General features: G+C 39.6%; 1 protein-coding gene across 3 annotated transcripts in view; it reads right to left on the bottom strand.

Moving 5' to 3' along the window:
* Positions 1-531: 531 nt before the first annotated feature.
* The window catches only part of scn8ab (sodium channel, voltage gated, type VIII, alpha subunit b), a gene marked incomplete at its 5' end in the record, with an annotated part of 48,554 nt that continues 22,225 nt past the window's right edge, over positions 532-26,860 (bottom strand). For 2 of the 3 annotated variants that reach the window (XM_083892314.1, XM_083892315.1), the window contains 16 exons: positions 532-3,127; positions 4,416-4,686; positions 4,778-4,882; positions 5,099-5,236; positions 5,331-5,384; positions 5,477-5,761; positions 7,668-7,790; positions 17,133-17,306; positions 18,086-18,240; positions 18,930-19,047; positions 21,036-21,329; positions 21,419-21,592; positions 21,668-22,024; positions 22,719-22,892; positions 23,866-24,104; positions 25,700-25,832. In XM_083892314.1, coding sequence (XP_083748440.1) covers positions 1,962-3,127; positions 4,416-4,686; positions 4,778-4,882; positions 5,099-5,236; positions 5,331-5,384; positions 5,477-5,761; positions 7,668-7,790; positions 17,133-17,306; positions 18,086-18,240; positions 18,930-19,047; positions 21,036-21,329; positions 21,419-21,592; positions 21,668-22,024; positions 22,719-22,892; positions 23,866-24,104; positions 25,700-25,832 — 3,960 coding nt within the window. In that variant the 3' untranslated portion in view covers positions 532-1,961. Of the gene's footprint in view, positions 3,128-4,415; positions 4,687-4,777; positions 4,883-5,098; positions 5,237-5,330; positions 5,385-5,476; positions 5,762-7,667; positions 7,791-17,132; positions 17,307-18,085; positions 18,241-18,929; positions 19,048-21,035; positions 21,330-21,418; positions 21,593-21,667; positions 22,025-22,718; positions 22,893-23,865; positions 24,105-25,699; positions 25,838-26,860 lie in introns of all 3 variants that reach the window. The other variant, XM_083892313.1, reaches the window with a different exon arrangement.

Raw genomic sequence — 26,860 nt, 5'->3', positions numbered from 1 at the left:
AAGCATTGCATACATTTCTAGGGTCTCTCTGTCTAATAATGACAGCGAAAAAACATAATGGGCAGGGCATACTTCACCCAATCCCACTGCATTGACAAAGGGCATCAAGGGATAACAAGGCAGATCTCTTTGGCTTCTCCACACACAATGTTATCATCACCCATTCATAAATTTCGGCTTCTCATTAAAACAGGACACAGCTCTAACACTCAACAATATGTTCCAGCACAGGACCGTTTTCCCTCAGCGTATCATCTCAGGTGTGGCTTTTAAAATCATGTCAAATCAGACACGTCACACAACAAAACATTCAATTTACATCAGCAAAAAAACAACAGTAATAATAATCATAATAACACATGTAAATATATGGCATCAAATGATGTAAACTCAACCATAATCAGAAGTCTTCTCACCCATGGAGAAACATCAGCAATTCAAAGGAGTTTGCCTTACCAGTGAAATCCCCCAAAACCACTTGAACCCCTCAGTTGGACCTCTCCCCCCCCCAAAAAAAATGCCCTGCTCAGACAAAACTAAAGGCAGATGGTGCATACAAATTATAAGATGGTGCATACAAATTATAAATATAAGCTTTTAAGTTTCAAAGTGTTGCACCCTTGAAAACATTTGAGTCCGAATTAACAAACATTTCAATTCTGCGATTGACTCAAACATCCATTTTCTACATCTCACACACTCAATCATCTCCAGAGCAGCAAATAAATGTTTGGATTTCACCCACTGATCCACCATGTCGGTACTAATTTAACCAACATATTCCATTCTTCTGTCGATAGAGGCAATCATTTGAACATAGTAATTTTTATATTGTGTTGCGTGATGAGATAAAATTTCGGATCCATTTCATATGATCAACCCTCACTTATCTTTGTTAAACAAAATTTGACTCGTAACTCTGAACTTTCAAATTTTGACAATGTCTCGATCGCACAGTCGAGCCACTGGTGTGGTCTGAGTATTAGTGTCTTGTGGACTATGATAATTCATGCAAGATTTCTGATCAAAACATGCCATCATGCAAGTCATTTCTATGCATTGAACAAGCACAATTATTTATGTATTTGTTTGGAAATCTTTCTGAGTAAATGTAAGCCCTTGGCCTGAGTTGACCCCATAATAAACAGACCCTTAACCAATTGGTGTGAAAGCCCATGTAAAAAAAGCATTTTTGATGTGGGTATAACAAAGATAAAACGAGTAGAAGAGTTAAGTGACATGGGCAAAATGTTGAATATTGTTCTTTTTTCATTCATCTTGTTTGCATTTTTGTTGCTCAAATTAAAAAGTTCTAGCTTTAATAAAACAAAAAAGTACTCCCAACGCTCTCTGTCATTTGTGTCTTTCACTCACAGTCATCCCTCTGTTTGCTCTTGTAGAGAGAGAGAGTGTCATTTCCTTATCTGCTATTCAACTCACATTAAATGACACAGAACCACTCACTGGCTGCTTTAGGAGGACAGTCCTTTAGCATCTAGCAGCAAGCCTTGGTTTTCCTTGACAACACAGTCTTATGAAGGAATCCATTATTTGCATCCAGGCACAGAGTTCCCTTAGTGTTTTTTTTTTCCATTCCACCCCACATCCTGGTATAGAGTTACTTGTCTTATCTGTAGACCTGTGGTAAGTGAGCAACAGGCATTTCCATGTCTGCTTTCATTCCCTTTTGTTAGGATCGGTAGATACAACAGTGTCGCACAGTATGCTGATTATGTTTTTGACAGGTTTGACAGAAGTTCAAGAGTCTTCAAGCTGTGACAGACCAAGTGGCTTCCCTCTGCATCAATATAAGAATGAAGTCTGTAAACAAAATTACTGAATATTATTTTTTCTGACTTGTAAATGAAATAATCTGTACATCTGTGTGAGTGAGTTTCCTCTGCTTGAAATTACATTATTATAATTTGTATTGTTATTACTGTGGTTATTAATCCAACATTCTAACATTTAGATTCCCTGATGTCTTTTTGGTTTCTTCCTTTCTCTTTCCTCCCCCCCTTGCCCTCATTGTTGTCATCCTGTTTTTCCTTATCAGGTTTTGTTACACTGTCATAAGAGGGCAGGGAGGCAGTGGAGGGAGTGCTCTCCCTTTTTTCTTGTTCCTGATTGTTCCCGCCGTTCTCCACTTTGTTACTGGATGGCTTGCGTTTACAGACAAAGCCGCGTCTAGCCAGGTAGGATCGGTAGGCCCTTTGAATGATTCTAACCGACACATCCTCCTGCTTGCGTCTCAGAGTGGTGGTGATAGGCTCGTAAGAGACTTTGGAGGGATTGGCCGCCACAAAACGCTCCTCCATTTGTTGCCTCAACATGTCCAGCTCGCCACTGTCGCCCAGCACACGCTTAGTGAAGGCAAACAGGATGTCCAGGCAGTGGATGCGGTCACCACTCACCATTGGCATGTCCATGGCGATAAGTTCAATGGTGTTGGGCTTGGGGACTCGGAGTGGGTGTTCAAGTGCATCAGCAAAGTCCGAAAGCTTGGCATAGGTGATAAACTGGGAGGCATCTGGGTCAAACTTCTCCCAAATCTCATAAAAGGTCTCAAAGTCATCCTCACTGAGTGGGTCAGCGCTCTCCTCTGTGGCCACACTGAAGTTTTCCAGGATGATGGCAATGTACATGTTGACCACAATGAGGAAAGAAATTATGATGTACATAACAAAGAAGAAGATGCCCACAGAAGGGTTGCCACAGTCTCCTGTCGCCGGAGTGCCAGGATTCTCAAATGTGGGGTCACAGTCTGGAGGGTAGTTAAGAATGGGCAGAAGCAGCCCATCCCAGCCAGCTGATGTGGTGATCATGAACAGAATGATCATGCTGTTGCCAAAGGTCTCAAAGTTGTACAAGTCATCGATTCCTGCCTGATGTTTCACATACCCAAAGTTTGACATGCCAAAAATGGAGAAAATGAACATGACTAAGAAAAGTAACAAGCCAATGTTGAACAAGGCAGGGAGAGACATCATGAGGGCAAACAGCAGAGTTCTGATTCCTTTGGCGCCCTTGATGAGACGCAGGATTCTGCCAATACGAGCCAGACGGATCACCCTGAAGAGTGTCGGTGACACAAAGTACTTCTCAATAATGTCAGCCAGAAACATTCCTGGAGTTAAAAAAGAGCAAAAACACATGCAACATATGTTTGGTTAAGATACAGTCAAAATAACTGAAACAGTGTTTCAATTTGGACAATTTTTGTGATTATTTTGCCTCTGTTTGGGCTTCATGATAAGAAACAGTGTAAGATTATTATGCTGCGTCCTTCATCTGTGTGGTATCACAGTGGCAGCACAGGGGTTGGCAGGGAAAAGAAAGGTTTATCCTGCCAAACTACTAAACCACCAGGTTATTTTCCGTAGGCGCTTCATGTTTTCAGTCGTAGTCCTAACTAGTCTTGCTTTACTAGTGCAATGTTACTTTTGTCTCCGTCTTGTCAAAAAACTAATTGCTTCCTGTGTGCAGCACAGAGGTATTTCTGTGTATTCTGTAGAAATTGAAACAACAGAATGCAGCACATTGGAAGTGCAATGTACAATCGTCTTTGATCTGCGATTTCACCATTTGGGTTTATTTTTAGCTGAATATCTAAAGAAATATTATGATGAAGTCTTTAAACTTTCACTAACAGCTAAAAAAGTAAAGAAGATTAACATTCCATTGTGTAAGAATTAATGACATCTAAAGTTGAGACTGCAGTTCACCCCTATTCACCCTGTCTCCTTCCAAGGCAAGTTAGGGCACTACACTCTTAGAAATAAGGGTTCCAAAAGGGTTCTTCTACAATGAGGCTGAGGTTCTACCTGGAACCATTTGCTTCTGAAAAAAACCCTTTCCCGAAGAAATGGTTTTTCAAGGGTTCTTGGTAACACTAATGGTTCCAGTAAGAACCATTTTTATCCAGAGAACCCTTTAAAACCCATTTCCTTAATAAAGGGTTTTAAAAGGGTTGTTGGTGGAACCCTCCAAAAGGGTTCCAGGTGGAACCTTTATAAAAAAAAGGTTCTACCTGGAGCCAAAATGGGTTCTCCTATGAGGACAAGCCAAAGAACCTTATATGGTTTTACTTAGCACTTTTATTTTATGGTGGCCTTCTTATAATAAAAAAGATGTTGACCTTAATTGTTTAAAAGAAAGTTTCTAAACACGGAACACACACTCTGTCTGATTTGTTCCTTAGGGCAGCTTTAGAAACATGGTGCTGCAAAATGGTGGCCACTGTAGCGCCTTTTATACCTCTAATAATACACTTGTGCAAACATTGTTAGTATACGTACAAATTTATGCCAATAAACCTTCTTACATGTTTCTCACCAGACCTTTAAGTGTAATTTCCAATAAGGCTGCTCCACATGTTTTTTTTCAATGCATAAAAATCCTTTGTGAATACTTGCCCACGATTGAAAGGATGACCACAACCACGTCAAAGATGTTCCAGCCGTTGGTGAAGTAGTAGTGACGCAGTGCGAAGAGCTTCAGTAAAAACTCGCCAGTGAAGACCACAATAAAGATGAAGTTGACCCAGTAAAGCACGTACTCCGTCTCGTCCGACTGATCGTCGGTCTCCACCATCATGGTGACCATGTTGAGGCAGATGAGTATCATGATGGAGATGTCAAACACCTGCTGCGTCACAAAGTCAAACACCATGCCCTGGACTTGGTTCTGAGGAGAAAGGACGGAAATGGAGAAATAGATATTAAGAGTTAACATAGAAAAACCTGCCAAGTGCTAAAGTGTATAAAACAATATTCACCTGAGGCCTAGGTATTGGTTTTTGTGGTTTCTTTGATCCCAGCTTCTTCATGGCATTGTAGTATTTCTTCTGCTCCTCTGTCATGAAGATGTCCTGACCTCCAAAGTATAGGGACAAAAAGTTTTTGGTTACAATCTGTAAGGATTGAGGCCTTTATTCATCCAAATATAGTATAAAATTACAATCATTTGACTCTTCTGATGGGTGCAATACAATATACAATATACTCATATTTATTTATACTGTGAGTGGAGTAATTTGGCAAAAAGTAAAGCATGTAATAGAATAACAATTAAAAGTACATAAACAAATAAATCTTATCTTTTTCTTTTGCTGGTTGAAGTTGTCAATGATGACACCAATGAAGAGGTTCAGTGTGAAGAACGAGCCAAAAATGATGAAGATGACAAAGTAGATGTACATGTACAAGTTGTCCTCATAGATGGGCTGGTCCTCCACCTGTGACAGATTCAAAAGGAAAAAAAAGATCAGGAACAAAAAAATGACTGGAAAGTGGTCTGAAAGTTTGACTTGAACAGTGTGAAAGCTGTACCCTTCTAGAATCTATAGCTGCATACATAATATCCATCCAGCCTTTGAATGTTGCCTGTAAAGTGTGCAGACACATTTGTTTGAGGAAAAAAACAATTAAACAAGAGAGAGAGTAACAAATGGGATGTAAGAGTGAACGTTTCCCACCACTTGCAGGAGTGCCAAGTATCCAGCACCCACGTTGTCAAAGTTGATCTTGACATTTTTCCATCTGACACCAGAGACATTTGCAATAATTAAGGCCATACACTGTGTTTTGTTGTTGACATCGTTGGGTAGGAAGTTCTCCTCAGCCGTCTCGTTGTAACAGTAGTAATACTTCCCAGCAAACAGGTTGACTCCCATGATGCTGAAGATGAGCCAGAAAATCAGACACACCAGCAGCACATTCATGATGGAGGGAATTGCACCCACCAAGGCATTTACCACAACCTGAAGAGAACAACAAGATGACAATGAAACACTTTAACTTAGCAGTCTCACATCAGCTGCATGGAGATGTTCACAAATAGAACTTAAACATAAAATATACACAGAAATGCACATTCTTTCCCTCCATTAAAACCCTGTTTCTGAGTTGGCATGTATTCATAACAAACAGGGGTGTAGCAATACTGTCGACTCAACGTTTTTTTTTAAGGGCACAAATTGTAGTTGTTCTCATCTCTTTTGGTGAAAAAAAAATGTGGTTAGCGGAATTGGACAGCTAACAACATCAATAATTTATCCGTCTAAAAACAAGCTGAAAAGTAATCAAATGAACAAAGTGCTCGGGCAAAGGACTGCACACATCGGCTCCTTTGCACAGCAGCCATTTTGACACATTTTTAGCAAGAGAAAGCATAGGTGTTGCTGTCTTCATTCGAGGGCTTGTCACTCCTTTGACACGTGAACGACTTACACGGAATGTCTCGTTTTCAGCTTGGTATCATTTCGTTGAATTGAACTGTGTCATAATATATTGTTACACCCCCGCAAAAAACATCCATTATTGAATTATTCACACTGAGGATTGATAGAGTTCCACCATGTCAACAGCTATGCTTTTTCAGATTAAACGTCATGTATTTTAATTTTTTATCTCAAGACAACATGAATTGCAGGGTAAGCCCAAATATTGATTTTGGTTAACTGACTAATATGAATGAGCATTTGTTAAATGAGACTGCAGTGACGCAGCGTGGACATGTTGGAGGAGACAAATCTATTAGCCTCAGGAGGATATTGTATGAATGTGCATTTAAAGACACACATGATAACAGAAAGGCAAAATAAACCAACACTATACTTGTGTACAGGCAAACATCAGAGCTCCGGCAAATATTTGAATATGAAGAAAATGCTTATGGATGATGAGTTTATATAAAAAACGCCAAAATGGTGATCAAAACCGTGATGGATATGGAATTCACTGAGGAGTGTCGAGCAAGGATGGCGAGGAAGGGGAGGGGGGAGGGGTATGCAACCAGAAGTTTGTTGATCTTCCAGTGTGACAATGCCAAAGCCAAACTGTGATAAGATCCAATAACAGGTAACGGGACACTCGAGGCAGAGTGACTGTGGGAAACTGTTCTTTCTGTCCAGCAACAACCAGAGGCTGATTCAAACAATCACACTTCGAAAGAGTAGAAAAAAAAAATCTGGATTTTTGTAGAAAGAAAATACAGCTTTCTGTATTTCTACAGAGCCCTGCAGCAGTCACACAGTACCAGAACTATTGATGTCGGAACTCCACGTGCAATTAAGGACAGATGAATCCACTGTGTGCACAATGAAAAAATGCAAAACAAATTAAAAAACAATTTATTTAGCCATGATATGATATCCGGGCAGCTCAGAAACTCTCACACACAGCACCAACCCTGTGCTGTAGTCCACTTTGAACAGGTTTTGTGTGATGATTCATATCAGCCTCCTGTTGTTCTCTCAGCTCACACTGATTACTATAATGTGCTGCCTCATTTAGGTCAAAGTCTCTCATAAAGTCCAGTCTTTCACTCGTAGAGGGACAGATGTGTGCCCTCTTTTCCTACTTTGAAATTAATTAATAACATTCATAATAATAAAGGATAACTCATTGTAGACTGACATAACAGAGCACTAAATTTATAACATGAAATGAAATATGATTAATCAAACCAGATGTACTAATGGCCATCTGAGATGATTTGCATCCATGCAAAAAAAGCGTATCTTTCATAAAAGGAGGTTACCTTAAAACCCCACCCAGAGACATTTAACAGGAATTTTATCTGTTGCAATCTCTAGCATGCGTTGCTGTTTTTTTTTAATTCATCGGCATGCAGAAGGACCAGCTGTCTGGTTTCTTAGGTCTTACCCTCATCCCTTCAAAACGTGACAGGGCCCTGAGGGGTCTCAAGGCCCTCAGTGTCCTGAGTGATTTAATCGGGCCTAGATCGGAGAAGCCCAACGCATTAGCTATAAGGCTGACTATAGACACCTACACAGATAGGGACAGAAGGAGAGGGAAAGACAGAGGCAAAGGAAGAGAGGACCCACATAGTTAGAGGGGATATAGAGAGAAAGATGAACCCTATATATACTGTAAGGATGGCTGAATGGTTAGAAAGAGAGAGAGAGAGAGAGAGAGAGTGAGTGAGAGAGATACATGTATATAAGTACATATATAATTTTTATGCCTGAGTATATGTACATATATCATGAGATTAAACAGGGGTTGTTACAATAGTGTACGTGACCCAAGATTTCCTTTTTCATTTTCTAATGTGTTTGTTTTAGTTTGGCAAGCCGGTCTACTGCGATAACCAGCTTAACAGCACAGTGAGCACACCTGGAAAGAAACTTGTGGTTGACACAGTGAAAGGGAAAGAAGATAAAGAGTCAAACAAAGGGAAAAAAATCTGAGGAAAGATGTATTCACAAACACTAAATCAACGTGACACAATCATATACACACGGTACACAGTACAAAACAATACAGTCTTCACACCAGAGAGTGTCTTAGTTCAAAAAGAGGGGAGAGAAAACGCAGAAGGTTGAGGACAACTTTCAGGGTTAGAAGAGAGAGGATAACCTGTGAACACAAGAGCCCCAAAACAGCACACAAACCTTACCCTGCACCATTAAACACCGACCCTTCAGTCCCGCTCGACAGCTGCGCAATGTCTCTCTTAACTTAAAGAGAGACACAGTTAGAGGCACCTGCTGTGAGAGAGAAGACATGTCAATGATAGAAGTTTAAATGGAAAGTCACGATAGGTTATCTTCACAACAAACGGGCCGCTGCAAAACTTCACTACAAACGAGACAGGACACAATATCTGACTACACCAAAGGTCAATATCACTTAAATATTAAGCTATTTCAAATCTTAAATCTTTTTGCCCAATTTGAAAATTGTTTATCAGTATATGACTAATTCAATGTTGTCTTTATGACTGATTTCTTTGTCCAGGACATGGATCAGACCTGTCATCACCAAATCTGTGGAGAGACTGTCCATTTTCGCGTGTAATCAGAACACAAATTTTGTGTTTGGGGTCATTGTCCTTTTTTGTAAAATTCCTCTCCTGCTAGGCTCGTTGGGACTGGGAGTCAATTATTTTGTTCAGTGTGTAGGTGTATTCAAACTTGCATTCATGGCACCATCTATAACTGTCATCTGCCCTACGCATTTTGCACTCATGCAGCCCCCATATCAGCACACTCCCACTTCTATGTTTCACTGTCAGCACTACGCCTTCTCTTAGGGTAGTATCTTTCTTTCTTTCTTTACTTCCCTGAAACATTGTTTCTACTTATTCATCAGTTACCTAATGTCACTCTTGCAGACTCTCCTATCTTTAAATCTTGAAAGAGGCGTTTCCCTTAGATACAGTATATGTGGTGAGCTGCTCAGATATCATTAAAACAACAAAACAAAAAAAACAAAATCTAATAGGCTCAAAAAAACCAGATATCACATTCAATAAACACAGGCTGTAAAGAGACTGAGTGTGATATGAATGTGAGTGAAAATATCATCAGTGCTGTGATACTGCTGCCAGACACTTACAGATGCTGCATCAGATGCATCCAGGACAAAATGTAAAGGTGTTGTGCATTAACTGTTCAGTTTCACACCACGTTTGTGTCAGTGGGGACATTTGTGCACTGCTCACAGTGTCATATGTTTTTACACCACGACTGACAAAGGGCAGGAGGAAGCGTCACAGATAGGCTCGTGAAGCAAGACAGCAAACAAATGGTTGTGTGAGTATGAACCCAGATTTGTCTTCTCAAAGAACTCTGCAGGATAACTTGAGGAGTGGGGAAAGTCTAATGTCAGCGCCTGCATGCACAAAAACCTCCCTCCTAATCCTCATAGCCCTGATTTGTGCAGAGAACCTTTCCCAAAGTTTGGATGTGTCACGAAGCTCCAGCAGTGTCTGTGTCACAAAAGCTCTGTCCTTGCAGCTTGTTTTGGACTTTAGATCATAACTGCTGAAATAAGTGTTGAAATACTCCCTTTGTTGCATTCAATTTGACGCTGAAGCCTATATTTTCATTGTTGTTTTCTTGCTGTTTATAATTAATTATACACAAGGAGCAGTACTCCTTATATTGTTGGCAGTATATGATTTAATTCATATAACATGTAAGTGATATTGTAGAGTTGCACTGAATTTACTTGTACAATGTGCAAATAAATGGAAAACCAAACAAACTAACCACAGAATATGATGCATTCCACTACAGCTATATAATATAGATATATAGATATAATATTTATAAGATATAAAAGAACAGAGCTGCAGTAATAAGTGCACATGATGAGAGTCATAATGATAGAAGTGATTAGAGGGGGAATGCAGGAGCACACACTTTTAGCTTCAACTGTACATATACGCTATATGCTATAAAGACGTACTATTGAGATGAGCTCATTTCAACACTCCCTGACATATTCACAACCTGAGTTTTCCAAGTTCAGGAATTCTTGTGTAACAAGCCTCTTGGTAGTGGCGGACAGTGGGCAAAAGGGTCCGACCAAAAGCAACGCTACATTTTCTCCCAAAGAAATCTCATTCTTTGGCTAGTGAGGCTGCAGACAGTGTAAGACACGTGTCAAACTCAAGGCCTGGGGGCCAGATGTGGCCCGCCATGTCATTTTATGTGGCCCGCGATTGATTAATTGGTCTTAAAAATCTGTGTTAAAATAGGTCTATGCTGCTTTAAGGCGTGCGTTGACCATAAACTGTTTCCCACAATGCATGGCGATTGCGTTACCCGCAAAGTGACGGCATCCTGCCGCTAGATCACAGTGTATCATGCATCATGCGACGAGTGAAATTGAATTAGTAATAAATACAGAAAGTTATTTAGCAATATGTTACAGAGTAGTTACCTTTATTTTACTTTAAAGGGCCCATATTGTGCAAAATCAACTTTTTAATAATTTTAGTACTTATACTTGGGACTCAGGGGGCCATACCAGTCCCCAAAGTGTGACTCAGTCATGTTTTAGTGGTTCAACTTAGTGTAAGTATAGGCGATAAAACACGAGATGTTTAAACCTCCCGCGGAATTACGACATAGCGACACATTTCACCGTGAATGTTGGCCCCCCCAGCCAGAAAGAGTACTTCACAGCTCCACCGTAGCTCCTCCTTGTCCCTGTGAAATACGAGAGTGCAGGCGAGGGAGGAAGAGTGGCTGCACAGCGGAGCACAGTGTTTTACACAAACTTCCAGCCTCAGAGGACTTGTGTGTCCAGTGGATATATTTTATTTATGAAAAAAATGTTCACAAGCTTCACAAGCCCTTTGTTGTTGATCGTGTATGTAAATTCCTATGCTAGAAAAACACCTTGAACGCACCAGTTATGTGCCGCTGCAGTAATGTGGCCTTTAGCGAGTGACGTGTGGATCAATAATATGAAGAGCACGCGTTTGAAAGCACTGCAGAAAGATGTAGATGTTGTCCTACATTTCTTCTCAACCAAAGGCTACCTTTCTGTCGTGTTTCCACGTTCTCTCCTCATTATTGATCCACACGTCACTTGCAGCTGCAGTAACACTGGTGCATTCAAGGTGTTTTTCTAGCATAGGAATTTACATACACGCCGCACCGCGCGTCGCATTAATCGTTTTTCTTTGATTCTAATGTTTTTATGATCGCGAGAAGCCAAAATCGTGGTCACTCTATGCATTACGGTGAAACGCAGTAGCAAGGGGTAAACGGACATTACTATGGGGTATACAGAGCGGGGGTTGGGACGACAGTGCATGACAATAGGTGATAAGTGGCGACAGTATGGCTGTGGATAGTAAGGTAAGCCCAATTTATACTCCTGCGTAAAGTGCTCTGCGTAGGTTACGCAGAGACTCTGCGTCGACGCAGAGCCTGTCGAAGAGCCTCGGCGTCGTCTCCGACTGCACGAAATATTTTTTTAAGTGTCCGTCACTCCGTCAAGGGACAACGGAGACGGCAAGAGCTGCGATTGGTCCTCAGGACAGGCCGAGCAAAGCTGCTCTGTGCCGGCTCACAGTGCGCACCCGAGCGTCCACAGAGGCGGAGCTCATCCCCGCCGACAACGTCGCTGCCAAACTATAAAAACGTCATATCTTAATACACACAGCACATGTTTAGACTCTAAATGGCCAATTTCTCGCCTCAAATTATCTTAAAACTGCGTTCCGTGACACAGAAAAGTGAGAAACGGCCACTGTTTCAACAACAACAGTCTTTCTCTCTCTTTCTCTCTCGACGCCATTGCTCACTGTAGCCAGAAGCACAACAACCTTGCGCAGCTGATCGGGCGGGAAATTGCAGCGAGTATCCGTCACCACGACGCAGAAGTATGAAGGCTCGAGTCGTCTCCGTGGTGACGCAGTCGGATAATGATTAACGCAGTCGGAGAAGTATAATGTGGCCTTTAGATCTACACTCCCCTGGAAGCAGTGGGTGTGTGTTTACCTGGGTCTCATTCACATGTATATGACCAGGCACAAAACCGAGCATTCTGAAAAGGGCTGTTTTGGCAGGGTTATTGAACTGCTATTGTGCTTCATCCTTTTTGACTAAAGCATGACACAGACATGTTCATTAGGGCATCAGGAACTAGTTTAACTTGGGGTAATAGGGTATAATATGGGCTCTTTAACTATTATATTTGGTTACATTAAGTTACATTTATTCTGTATTACGGTTACATCTGGCCTTTTGAGGGTAACCATTATGTTGACGTGGCCCTCAGTGAAAATGAGTTTGACACCCCTGGTGTAAGGGATGAGAACAGTGTTAATATTGGTCTGGTATTTCCACTATGAAGAGGTCTACAAACTGCAACATGGCTCCTAAATGTCTGTTTTCACTGGTGACTGGATACGGTATTAGCCGTGTGTTCTGGTTAGCTACTACTGTTACTCAAGGCTCAATCTCACTTCTCATTGTTGCCTATAACCCCTTCCCTTCCCTCCTTGGAACAGATTTAAAATGGTTAGTGGTCAAAAAGTAGACCTTCAAGAATGTGATGCGCCATCACATAAGCAGAAAGTCTTTGCTGGAGATTCAACTTAATAGCTAACAATGGAGGCCGCCATTGTTAGCTATTGTTATATTGGACTATGGGTATTATTATGGGCTTGTCAGAAGCGTGGAGACATGTCAGTGACCCAATTACTGGAGATGAAAAACATAGCTGCACAACATGATAATAACCAATGTTTGCTTGGATTAAGTTAATCTTGCCCCGGAAAAATCTACATTTGAAGGATCAGTTAGCTATTACACGTCACTCTAGTATTGGGACTAGGGTGGTTATTTCCATAGCACCAAAAAAGAGGAGCCACTACTACACTACAATACAATTCTGTCTATGATCTATGATAATGATGGCATGATGACACAGTGATTCTGAGATACTCTATTAATTGCAATACTAGTTCATTTGTGATATTTCATGATGTATGTGTAACAGGACAGCAAAAAAGTGTTTCCTCTCAGTATTTGTTTAAATATTTGGGGCGAAAAAAACTAGGGCTAGAACTATGAGCTTCTCTTGAAACTTTTCAGTCAGTACAAATTCAAATTGTGCAAATGAAACATTTCATATCAAGTAAAAGCATAGGTGAATATTTATCTGCAATATTAATCCCCTTTCCTGGTAACACCCAGGAAGGAGTTTTTTGTTTTTTTATGTTAATCTGTGGAAAGATGTCTTTAAATGGCGCCTTTTCCTTGAGCATGTCACAGCAACAAATGGTGCAAAACCTACGACAGTCATCCTCGCTCCTTTTGCTGATAAAGCCATGCTCTTTTGACCATTCAGAATTAAATGATGTTGCCTCTTCTGTGCATAGCCAGCACATGAAGGCCTTGTTTACATTTTTAACCAATCATATGTCAGACATATATGATCTACACCACATTCAGCCAATTATTTGTCAGACCACAGATCTTAGCACACTGGAAGTTATGCTGCGTATTTAAAATCAGCCCTGCCCAGCCTAAATGTGCATGGTACTCATAAGTGGGGGGACAAAAAGTGAAATGGTATTGAGCCCAAGTATTGCATAATATAAATTATTTAGTACATGTGCACATGTGCGGGAGGTGAGGATGCAATAATACCACACACTGCAGCACTACAGGGAAAATTAATTCACCTTTTCATTGTATGTGAGCATTCATTGTATGTGAGAGTGCTACGCTCACTTAAGCACAAAAAGGTAAGCACAAAAAGACATGGCATGAGGCAGAAGCACAATTCATACAGTCACAGGCAGTAGACATTTATTATGAGTTTGACTCAGTACCCACACTTGAAGTCTAAGGCACTTAAGTTCAAGCATTTCCAGGTAATGGGCAAATGTGTTCCCACAATCTGAAAATCTTCTGAGCAATTCCAGACCAGCTATGGAGGGTAATGTAATGTGCCTATAAGGATGTTTCAGGTCCACCAATAATTAACAGATATTAGAGGAGACAGAGGTTTATCGCATGATGGATTCGGTATCAACTGCCTGTACAATTGTTGCTAAAGATTTACAGATGTGATATTTAATATTGAACTGTTATTGTTGTAAATGATCTTATTCTGGCTCTGTTTAGTCTTCCTGAACAGAAATGATGTAACATTATTTTAATGCTGCTTCCTTTATCTGAAAGCAGGCTCTGTTAAGCAATATTACCAGAGCTGATTGATACGTACACATTAATATACAGGCTATTACCATATTCCTCTAGAGTGTAATAATACCACAGATTCACTGTATTAAGACACCAGCAAATGATCAAAAAGGTCTTTGTTAAATAAATGTTGTGTAAAATGTTGTAATTATTTAATTGATTATTTAATTGATTATTTAATTGTTTGGATCTGTTTTAATGTTTTTCTATGTTTACAACTATCACAATATTGCACTTTAATAACTTGTCTGCAAATCTAGTTTCAGACCAAACTCCATAAACCTAGATTTTGCAATGCAGTTTTTCTTGATCTAACCACAGACTTTGATATACTGTAGGTGACCACTTCTTTCTCCTGGATGAACTTTACTCCATATTGTTTTGTTTATTTCAAACATCCACAGCAGACGCCTTTGACTCATTGTTAATGGAAGCCTGTCAGACTACTTAAATGTTGAGACAGGAGTCCCACAAGGCTCCTCTCTCAGTCCACTTCTTTGCTCTATCTTTATCAGTGACCGGCCTAAAATCTGTTCTGATGATATCGTAATCTATAAATCCACTGCTACCAAATCCAAAATCCTTAGAGAGTGAGTTTTATTGATCCATTCTCTTCTTTCACCCACAAACTGAATCCATTGCAAACAAACGAAGTCATACTCTAGGTATTTATACTTTAAAATTTGCATTTTATATGATTGTCACATCCACGAATGTCATATCCCGTTCAATACACATGTGCAATAATTGTGTACCACTGAACTTCTCTTGTTTTGCTCACTTCCACGCCTAATATAGTGCACATTGTAAAACATCTTTTATATATATTTAGTATTTTCACACACTTCTACATCCCTGGTCCCTTTTTTTATAGCATTGCTATTCTATTTCTATTTTATGTTGCTTATTTTAAATCATGTTGTGATACTTGTCTCCTCATAGCCCCTCTGCTGTCGTAACATGTGAATTTCCCCAGTATGGGATAAATAGCCCACTTTATTTATCAGACCACTTTTCAAAACAATTTCTATTAACAGTGCGACCGGACAAAACACAGTGATGCTGCCAGACAACACTAACAGATGCTATGCCGTTGATTCAAACGCATTTTCCAGGTATGGTACAGTCACGGTCTACGTTGAGCCTGCGGCAAAACAATGTGTGGAGGTTCTCAGTCATCATGAGTGATTCTTACATGCAGTTACAAAAACTAATTTATATAAACACCTTTGCCTAATTTGCCATGATCAGTCAGACCTGGTCGCTACATCTGTCCTCAGTGATCCGATCGCATGTAGAAAGGGCTAAATACTGGGGACTGGGGTAAAATATTGATAAAATAATCCATTGATTAAAAATACTACCTCCAGAATCCTGATATTTCTACTAGCTTCATGAACAGAAACAACCAAAAATAGCAGCTACCAGTTTAACTCAAAAATTATTAGAACTTGTGTTTTCTGCAATAAAACATTTTTCAGTTTCCTTTGAAGCAGATTCATTTAAAGGCTCACATTTGTGCGGTGTCTTGTTTTGTGACTTCTCAGAAAGTCAAGTAAAAATCTCATCATGCACAAATGACATACAAGGACAAACTATGTGCATAACAATTACCCGCAGATGCGAAAACCCTGAACAACTCAGCAACCCAGAAGCAGATTCAGATTCTCAAATGAACCTGTGTATATAGTAGATATTTCCTGTGTCAGAGGCTGCTGTTGTGTTGCCGTCTGCGGGCCCAGACCTACACCTGGCACCCTGGTGATGAAAGGCTTTGACAATGATGCAGAGCACTGTGAGGGAAAACATCATCATATACTAGAAATATCACATTATATGCCAGCTTTCACTGCTGCTTCTATACCACACTGACTCTATAACAATGATGCTGAACCCCCATTTACCACAGTAGCATTTAAAGTTGCAGCATTTTTTCCAGAGTATGAATGTGGTCCCAAAGCACTGCAGCAAAGCCTGTGGATCACGTAGGAAACAAATCAAATGCATATCTCAAGCTGTGACCCAATAGTATTATTGTTATGTGACATACATAAGCAGTATGTAGTACTGAACAGTATAGACTAGGGTTAAGTCAATGAATAGCCCACTGGACAGTTTGATTGACTTCTACAGTAAGAAGATAGAGACAAATATCATTTGTATGTCCTCGGCACCATTAATGTTCTGGAGTCAGGACAATATAATATTTATTATGTAATCTGAATATTCTGTAAAGAATGCTTGAGAGTGAATAGATGAAATCAGAGTGTCACTGTGAAATATGTGCAGGTCATGACTTTTTACACTCAAGGTGGTTAAGCAGGCTAAATTTAATTTTGTATAAAGAGCAGGCTATTGATTGTCTCTGTCATGAGCTCCTGGCATATGAGAAATCCAATACTTTACAACATTTGTACGTTTTCCTTTGTCTACACATTTGACTTACGTCATGCACCATGTGCTGGCAAAATACTCAATTGAATTTCAGAGTAAGCTTTCTTAATTGTTGTGTTTGTCGTGCTACAGAATCTCTATTTTCACCTCTTATCTGGTTACAAAAAATAAGGTGATAAATGAGGGTTCTTCTATGTTGCAGTCTCAAATTATCGCCATGTCATCCTAAAACAGAGATGTACGGACATGTACTTACATCCACAATGAAGAAGTCCAACCAACACCAGGCATTAGTGAAGTACTTGACGAACCCGTACGCCACCCATTTCAGCAACATCTCCAGAATAAAAATATAGGTGAAGACGCGGTCGGCATACTCGAGAATGATGCGCACCGTCTTCCTTTGCTCAATGTACACGTCCTCAAAGGCCTAAAGAGCAGCGGAGAAACAGAAACAGAGACAAAGCTCACTCACTCACATACTCGTGTATTGCTGTATTGCTATTAAATGTCAGCGTTGTGAGGGGCCTAGACTCTATAAAATTCTATAAGTCGTCACTAAACACACTCAGTAATTTCTGCAGACACTGACGTATGGCATCTCCGGCTTTTTGAAAACCAGGAAGTGACTGCAGTTTAAATTCAAAGGGCAGCTCTCTCATGCAAAGGTAGGTTGTATACGAATACGAAAAGGGGCCATAATGAAATGGAATCAACAAATTTCCTCATCAATCATTTGCAGACATTGTCTTTATTGTTCTCCTTCTCTTTTCAGTGAGTGATTTACATGGTACTAGTTAATTTTTCATCCATATCAAACTGGGTTGATTATTTTCTTCCTTTTTTCTTTTTGCTATTGCCTGTATCCATTCTTCTGCACATTAGTGTTTTGATTTGGCCTCAGACCTTCCCCCTCCAGAAAGCTGCAAACCTTAGCTGGATTCTGCTGGTTGAAAGGCTGGTGCATTATAGCACTTTGCTGTCCATTAGTAAGACTCATATCAAGAGCAGCTGCAAAAGAAATGCAGGAGATGATCTTGCAAGTTCACATCCTTACAAGGAAACGAGACTCTCTTCTCTACAAGGAAGGTTGTTTTCACTGATGTTTTAATCAGTCTGTTAATTTTCTTATCAGTCGTTGTTCGTGTTTTGTAAATTTATTGTACGAAGGAACAGGAGTGGAAGGAGTGTTTGCATGTGCACTCTTACCAAAGCGCCACTGCTCAACAGGATCATGAAGATGATGAGGGTTTCAAACCAGTTGTGTTCCACAATCAGGTAGCAGGTTTTCCTCAAGAACCACCAGTATTTCCCCCAGCCATGGGTGATGGGAACATCACAGCACTTGTATTTGGCCACACATTCTGTATGACGAATAAAAACAAAGCTGTTGATACACATTCACCAGATTTCATTCATTTCTCTGTTTGCTTTGTCTTTTAATTAAGGCACAGAATAAGCTGTCTAGAAGTTGAAAATTAAAATTCAGTTTGGAATATTGATTATTAATTTTATTTATGAGTCAAAAAAATTTGAAAATGAAAAAGCATTTCTGTTAATGCATTTTAATTTTCAATTTTGATATTTCAAATTGGATTTTGTTACCTTTTTTGCTGGAGGATGTTTTATAAAATGAAATCTTAAATGTCATTTTCTTTATCATTTTAATTAAATCACAGAATGAGCAGTCTTGAATTTGAAAATGAAAATGCATTTTGAAATATTGATTATTCATTTTATTTATGGGTCACAAAATGCAGCTCCATTACGAAAAATGAAAAAGCATTTCTGTTAATGCATTTTCCTTTGGATAATGGCACACATTTGCTTCCATATGTTTGAACTTCAGGACATCTTGATCATGTCTAAGCCTAAATGCACTTGTGACTGACTGATGATATATTGGACCTAATAAAGTGGCTGATGAGTGAACACTGATAAATAACACCACATACACAATATAATGGTGTTAATACAGTGCTATGCAAGAGACAGTATAAGTAATCTATGTATATTCAATGTAACTGTTACTGCACAAATAAATACAACCCACCATCTGTCCAGCAGGCTTCTGGGTCAAGGTACTCCTCCACTACCTCCACGACTGCCACCTCCTCCACATCAGGCTTGATGTCGATTGTGCTGCCCTCAGATGAACTGGTGTCGTCCAGCTGAGACAGAAAAAGGGGAGCAAAAAGATCGGATCAGTTCTGAATATGTGAATTCTGTGAACATCGACTCAGCAATGAGATGCTGTAAAGCATATGAATGTGGCAGAGAGCCAGTGTGGCTGTTAAAGTAATGCCCCTTTGGGTTTATATGCACGACATGATTTATTGCCGGAGGTGCTGTATGTTGTAGCCATGTTGTGCTGCTCATTCTCCCTTTGCCACTGCTTATTCGGCAGAACTATCAATAAATTCAAAAGGAAGCTGATTACTGCTTAAACATAGTGTACATTCTTCACTAATAATGAACCTATATGTTTGTCATGTCACAATGAAACAAATGCTGAATTTTTGTACATGTATTTGGACAAAGACTTCACTTTCACTAACGCCATTGACAAAGACCTGCATATGAATTTGTTAAGAAGAATCATATTAAGACTCTAAAACCAAGGCTATGTGAGTTCACCAGTAGTAATAAATCATGTCATATGTTCACAATAAGTCAAGGTGAAGCAGGGCAGAGAAACATCAGCAAAACCATTTCCTTGTTGTAAATATACACATTTAGTAGACACAGAGAGAGAGAGACGCTCAGCCAGTTATATTCACTTGAGAATGATACTGCACTTTGTAATCTTAAGTCGTCAGCAAAGGTCCGCATTCACGCTCCTCTCCCTCTTTTCTCTTCCTCTCCACTAAACAGCCAGATGGGTCTCTGCCTTTTTCTGATTGGCTGCTCACAGCTCTGTCTGTGTCTATACCCTGCAGCGTTTCTCGTAGCTGGCTGGCTGTGGTGCAGGGACAAACGTTGTGTGGTTGGTTGGGGGGTGGGGGGGGGGGGTAGTGGAGTATAAACCTGGTGCAGGTACAGTAGTGAAGCTGCTGCTGCATTATCTCCTTTCTTTCTTCTGGAAACCAGGTCAAGGTGACCCATGCATCAGACTTTTCTATATTCCTCTGTGTCTGGCTTCCCTTTCTCACACATTCAGACTCTACAGCAGACGCTATGTTTCACCAGGCCTCAGTGTTTGAGCTGTCATGTCTAAATGGATGTTCTAAAATGTAATATAATGATAAACTAAATGTCTTCAGTGTGGTAACTCAGAACTCTGCTTAATGGATGAAATGATACCAAGAGAAACACACATTTAGAACCACTTACTTTGACTGAGTACATCACATATATCTTAGTTTATCCCAAATAATAATAATCCCAAACAAAAATATCAATAGCAAAATTAATTTCTTGCCATTAATACAACTTCCATCACTTCATTCCTATTTTTGTTAACTGAGTGATGTTGTACAACCAAGAGAAAACCATGAATGTGAAATTCCATGACACAACACTGCATAAAAGGCCAACAGTTCCATAAACAGTCGCCGAAGCTGTACAAAAACACGTTCTTAACTAAGTGTAGAACGAAGAGTAGGAGATGAATGATAAATGAAATGCATTTGGTTATAATACACAACATAAGAGGTGAGATATTGAATATGAAGGTTCATCGAAAATTAGACAAAGGCACGTTCAAAATTGAATATTTTGCTTCTCACTGTTGAGTTTTGCAGATGGTCTCTGTGCCTCCCACTGTTTTTAAAATTACAAATTAGATTGTAGTTGCTTTTAGGGCTGAACGATTTGAATAAACATTTAATTGTGATTATTTTTGATTGTAATTGTGATTGGGAATGCTACTTTTTACATAATAATTCATTTGAATTGCATTTTAAAATAATTTCTGTGTGATATTTGTGTAGATCTGTGAGAAACGAAGATGTTGTCTTCAGTCTGTAGAACATGATGTGTACAGGAAAGGACAATATTTCATCTACAATGTGTGTTTCGACTGCGGAGGGTTGAATTTTTTCTGAATAAGTCACCTCGGTCTTTCAACTTCTACTTCTATGTATATCACTAAAGCGAAGGCTGTCACTCTTGTTGCTATCTCTCCTTTATTTTCACCCTCTCAGTCCCTCCTACTTACATCTTTGCTGTTCTCCACATCCGATTCACTGCTGAAGTCCTCTGTATTAAGATTTTCAAAGTCCGACTCCCCAACAGCGATGGGAACGCAGACCGTAAGGTTGGGGTTGTGGATGAAGGACATGTAGTCTTCATCGATCATATACTTCCCCACACTGCTTCCAATGCCACTAGTGGTGCCGTTGCCATTTTTAGCATAGTCCAGTTCACGGTTGATGTCCACTGTGTGGTTTGCAATGCAGTTGAGCTTCTTCTCATACATTTCATCCAGAGGCTTCTGTTCATCCTCTATAGGCTGTTGAGAGCGACAACATAAGACACATTATTAGAGACAAAGATTATATTCATTCAAGTTGTCACAGTTTCATATTGATGATATAGAACCTTCTTGAGCACCTTGGCCATAACAATCCGCATGTTGGCCTTGAACCAGGCAATCCCTATTTTTATACGGTTTACGGCAAGCTGGAGGTTGTTGGGCTCTCCGTCGTCATCTGTGGCAGCCAGATTGTCTGCACTGAATGAACTCAGCAGCAAGGCAAGGAACAGGTTAAGCACCTGGGAAGAAAAGAGCACGTCTCAAAGTCTGGAACACCCCTGAACTCAGAGTAGAATCACTTCCTCTCATCTTACCACCAGGTTTCCAATGACCATGACCATCATGAAGACAGTGAGACACATGGTCTGTCCAGCCACCTCCATACAGTCCCACATGGTCTCAATCCATTCCCCACACAAGACTCTGAACACGATCAGAAAGGAGTGGAAGAAATCGTGCATGTGCCAACGAGGTAGCTTACATTCCGGGGCGATCTTACACACACAGTCCTTGTAACTTTTGCCAAACAGCTGCATGCCCACCACGGCAAAGATGAAGACGATGATGGCCAACACCAGGGTCAGATTACCCAGAGCTCCCACCGAGTTACCAATGATCTTGATCAGCATGTTGAGGGTGGGCCACGATTTGGCCAATTTGAAGACTCTCAGCTAAGAGAGAAAAAGGAAGTATTAACCATCCAGCTATTCACATAAGGGCAGTGATTACAAAGGTGACACTATGAAACAACTCATGTGTTTTCATGTAATATAAAGAAAGAATACAACTTTATGTTTGCTTACTAGCTACTGATGTCACGACCCCTGGATTTCCCAGGTCGCTTTTAGTTTAGTAGAACATTTATTCAGTTTGGACTCTTGTTTTCTTGTAATGTTTCTGGGGTTTTTTGCTCCCTGTTTTATTTTGAAGTTTTTCTTTCCTGTGTACCTTGTATGTAGCATTGCTTCCTGTCTGCCCCGCAAATGTGTTTCACCTGTCTTGTTTGTCAAACCTGTGTTCGATTGTCCTTGCCTCCCTAGTGTATTTAGTCGCTTTCGTCTTTATACTTCAGTCTTATCTGTTTCTCCAGTTTTTTCATGCTCTGTTTTCTAAGTGTTCCTGTTCATCTCACCATTCTTTCCTGCTTATGTTTCACTCTTTACATTTTTACTGTATTAAAGACTTTTCTGTTTTTGGTCCTCCGAAGCTACCTGAGAGTTTCATCTCACAATTTTCTTCTATAGTTAACTGTCTGCGACTGGACTTGCTAGAGTCTTTATCTCACAATAACACTGCCCATGACGGCCAGAGCAGGTAAACGGATGCTAATATGCTAATAATTTTTCATCCTTTTCTTTCACTTACCAATCGGAAGGACCTGAGCACGGACAGACCTTCCACATCAGCCAGTCCCAGCTCAACTAAACTCAGCGTCACAATGAAGCCATCAAAGCAGTTCCAACCTTCCTGAAAGTAGTAATATGGATCCATGGCAACTAGCTTGGCAAACATCTCTCCAGCAAAGATACCTGTGAAAACCTGTGGACCCACAAAAGAAAATATATTTAATTTGATGCAAATGTATTTATATTTACCCCATTAAACGTTTTCCAGTGGCACTAACAGATCATTTAGCTTTATTTTCATGGCGTGTGACATTTAATTAGATAGAAAAGAATGAAAAAATTGTTATACAACCCTTAACGGAGGTTTCTTTTCGTGTGATGTAGCAGTGATTAAAATTCTAACAATAAAAAACAGGAACACAACAGTTGGACATGCTGACTCAGCATTCTCAACTAATTAAAGATTAGACTGAAAGCTTCACTGATGGGGCAAGGTCATAGAGCAATGACACTGTATTCCAGCAGAATTTGTATGGCACCGTCGTATACCCTGCCTTTCCCATAATGTCCACCAAACTGCTAATCAACTGACCAATCAGTGGTGATGATTCATACTGCACCATCCATTACACCACAACAATTCCTCTGACTTGATGCCAATGTCTGTGATCTCACTTCCTGTCTTGTTTCAGATACTATGCCAGTAAGTGCTGCCCTCAGACAGCAGGCCGATGTGCTCCAGTGATACGTGACAGCTTATTGGACAATGCCTGCTGTACATATTACTCCACCAGACCTGTCCTTGACAAATCAGTGACGACAAGCATTACTATCATGATTATGTGTGTGTTCAGGAGAGTTGAGGTAAGCAGGATGCAACGGAAGCACGAGAGTGACCTGAGTGGGGGTGATGAGAGTTTGGGAAGCAGGCTGCCTGTCTGCATTAAAATGGAACTAAATCTTTAATGAGACCCCATCAGAGCCCTGTATACACTATGCATGTGTGTGTTCTTAAGTGCACATACCAAATGATGCATTGATGTATTGGTGTGAGGTTATGTAGGTGGGGCAAACTGAACCTGCAATGCTTCTGTAGTGAAGTTCAAGGCATAGACAAATAGCAGTGATGCAAGACAGAGGATGACAGAGGAGCTGTGGTTTCTTACCAAGTTGCCAACAGACAGAACTCCTTCAAAATGCTCAGTCATGGGGTAGTGCTCCATGGCCATGAAGAGGGTATTGAGGACAATACAGATAGTAATGGCTAAGTCAACAAATGGGTCCATGACGATCAAGTAGACTATGTGCTTGATCTTCAGCCACATGGGAAAGCATTCCCAGATGAGGAAGACGTTGGCGAACTTGTACCAGCAGGGAGGACACTTCCTCTGAGATTCTTCCAACTCTGCAGGCAGAGACCAAGAAGAAATATGAACAAAATGGGAGAAAATCAAAATCAACTAGCCTACGCTGTCGGGGGCCGCCAGCAAGGGGTATATCCGCGAACTTGTCCAATCCTCAACTTTCCAATATACCCAAAGTATACGCACTCGCACCTGCCACTAACTGTTTTAATTAATTATTAATAAATTCAACAAAATAACTGTTAAATATTATGATATAATGCTGACCACACTTTATACATGTTCAAAGTATCCATATAAACTCGATATTGAACACAGAATACCTGAACTCATAAATTTCTCTCTAGTTTTTAATAAAACTAGTTAACCTATTATACCTTGTTAAATATTATGAATATTAAAATGCTAACCACACCTGCCATATCTTCAAAGTGTCCAAATGTCATGAAAAAGCATACACTATGTTTAATAAATTTCATGAAAAAGTATACAATATGTTCAAACTTTCCATTCAATGCATTAATAAAGAAATGGAGGCTTAACTATTTTTTATATGATAATTAATACATTTATATTATAATGTAATAAATATTATAATAAGTGCTAAATAAACCCATGATATCCTCAATGTGTCCAAATGAGCTCAATAATAAAGAAAAAAATGCCTTAACTATTTTTTCTGTGTTCACTAATAAGTTAACCAGTTAACTTATTATGTAACTATTACCAATCATAGCCAAAGTAATAATGATTGTACTTGTAGATAGTTGTTACATGAATCATTGTACAAAATTTGAAGGCAATATCTCCATCAGTCTGGAAGATAAAGCCGAAAATGTGTTTTTAGCATAATAAATTAATTAATTTGCTAATTAATAATAAAGCTACAAAGATAGGGATAATTCTCAGGTGGTATGTGATGCCCATGCAAAATTTGAAGCCAATACCTGCAATACTTTGGAAGATACAGGCGAAAATATGGTTTTTATATCATTAATGAATTAATGAATTAATTAATTAATTCATTAATTAATAATAATGGTAGACAGCTCAAAATCAATAGGGATCATCTACAGGGGGTATGTGACCCATAAAAAAAATAAGAACATTTAATCTCAAACGCCTTTCCAGTTATCTCGTTAACGGCTAAAATCTGCGGACGCGGACGACGACGCGGATGCGCGAGACCGATTCCATAATATCTGCACGCATTTCTCGCGGATATAATTACACAAACAGTGTACGACAACATATGGGAAGCCACATTTTACTACTACTGCCACAGAACTGCCATTTCTGAAACACCTAACATTGTGATTCTTTTATATTGTTACAACTTTACATTGTTCTTTTCATGGTTTTTAGGTACATTATTGTGTGTATCTATGTGTGTGTTATTTATCAACCTGCCTATGGACTGCAGATAAAAATTAGCCTATGGTCACAATTTGGTACATTTATATAAATGTGAATCAGCCCCCCACTGGCAAATACATTTTAAACAGATAAAGCAGCCATTTATTATATGCACGTGTTATTAAATTATTCTCCAGATTTATTCGGCTGTTGCGGGTCTAAATTTGAATCGCTTTGGATTAAACCATTTTGACGAGGAAAGCAGGTGGACTGTCTTTACCTTCAAGCAGTGTGTTTGTGACAACGCTCATCTGGCTGTTGGCACGGTCTTTCCCTTTGAAGGAGGAGTTGAGCTGATCCACAGAAACCATAAGAGAGCCAGAGTGTTTCTTCTTAATCTCCACATCTGTTGTCTGTACTCAGAGAAAGACACAATGTCGGTTACAGACCGTGCTCATGTAAACTTTCTACACAATAAATGATGCCCTGTTTCCTTCGAGAATTAAAAGAAAAACATGTGTTCTTCATATCAGATTATCTAATCTGTGATACAATGTGTATTTCCCCAGAATTACTGCTACACATTTCAAGCTTATACTGAAAATTCTCAAATAGTTGCCTTCATTTAACTAGACCGAGGAGACGCTGAGGAGTCTTCACTCAAAGCTACTGTTAAAGATAAGAATTTACTTGTGTAATATATTAATATCATACAAATATTAATTTATCGTGGCTTTTATTTGAGAATTTATAGCATTTTCACTTTTCAAATCTCCCATTATGTATTCTACAGCTACAAACCTTAATTACAGACACTCCATTGCATGCAATGGCATGCATATCAAGTACAGAGGGAACTTCAAGGCATCATTTGCTGCTTATTCATGCTACATTTTAGGAAAGGTCAAAAGGTAAAAGCAGGTCTACCATGCTAGATAGAATGAGGAGTAATAATTAAAAAAAAAGCTTTTAGATTTGTTGTTGCACCATCCAGTGGTTAAAGAGTAGAAGATAAACTGGGATGTGAAGGAAAAAAGAGGGAGGGGAAAGAGGTGTAAGGTTGAGCATGGAAACCCACTGAGGATGGAGAAATAAATAGGTTGTACAACTTTTGAGAAACATATTTCAATGGCCTTTTTTAAGAAAATAAATAACAGTCTATTTAGTGGCAGAATTGTAAGGGTAGGTAGGTATCCAATTTTTTTATTAGTGATTAATCAATGAGTGAGCAGGGAGCTTGTGGAGAGTATTTCAGCTGGTTAGTGCCTTCTCGAGCTGTTATAACAGTAGCAGAAGAGGAAGGGAATTAGATTCAAGGTTGAAGTGTAAATGACAGAGTAAGACAAAATAATCAGAACAATAATAATAAGAGTAATCTAGATATTCAGGGTAGGAAATGGAGCTTCTGAATTTGGGGAAAAGAGTAACAAGAGACAAGGGG

Source organism: Microchirus variegatus, assembly GCF_963457635.1.
Source record: "Microchirus variegatus genome assembly, chromosome: 7".
NCBI classification, from domain to species: domain Eukaryota; kingdom Metazoa; phylum Chordata; class Actinopteri; order Pleuronectiformes; family Soleidae; genus Microchirus; species Microchirus variegatus.
The sequence above is the reverse complement of the archived record's forward strand: the minus strand, read 5'-3'. Positions and strand labels throughout refer to the sequence as shown.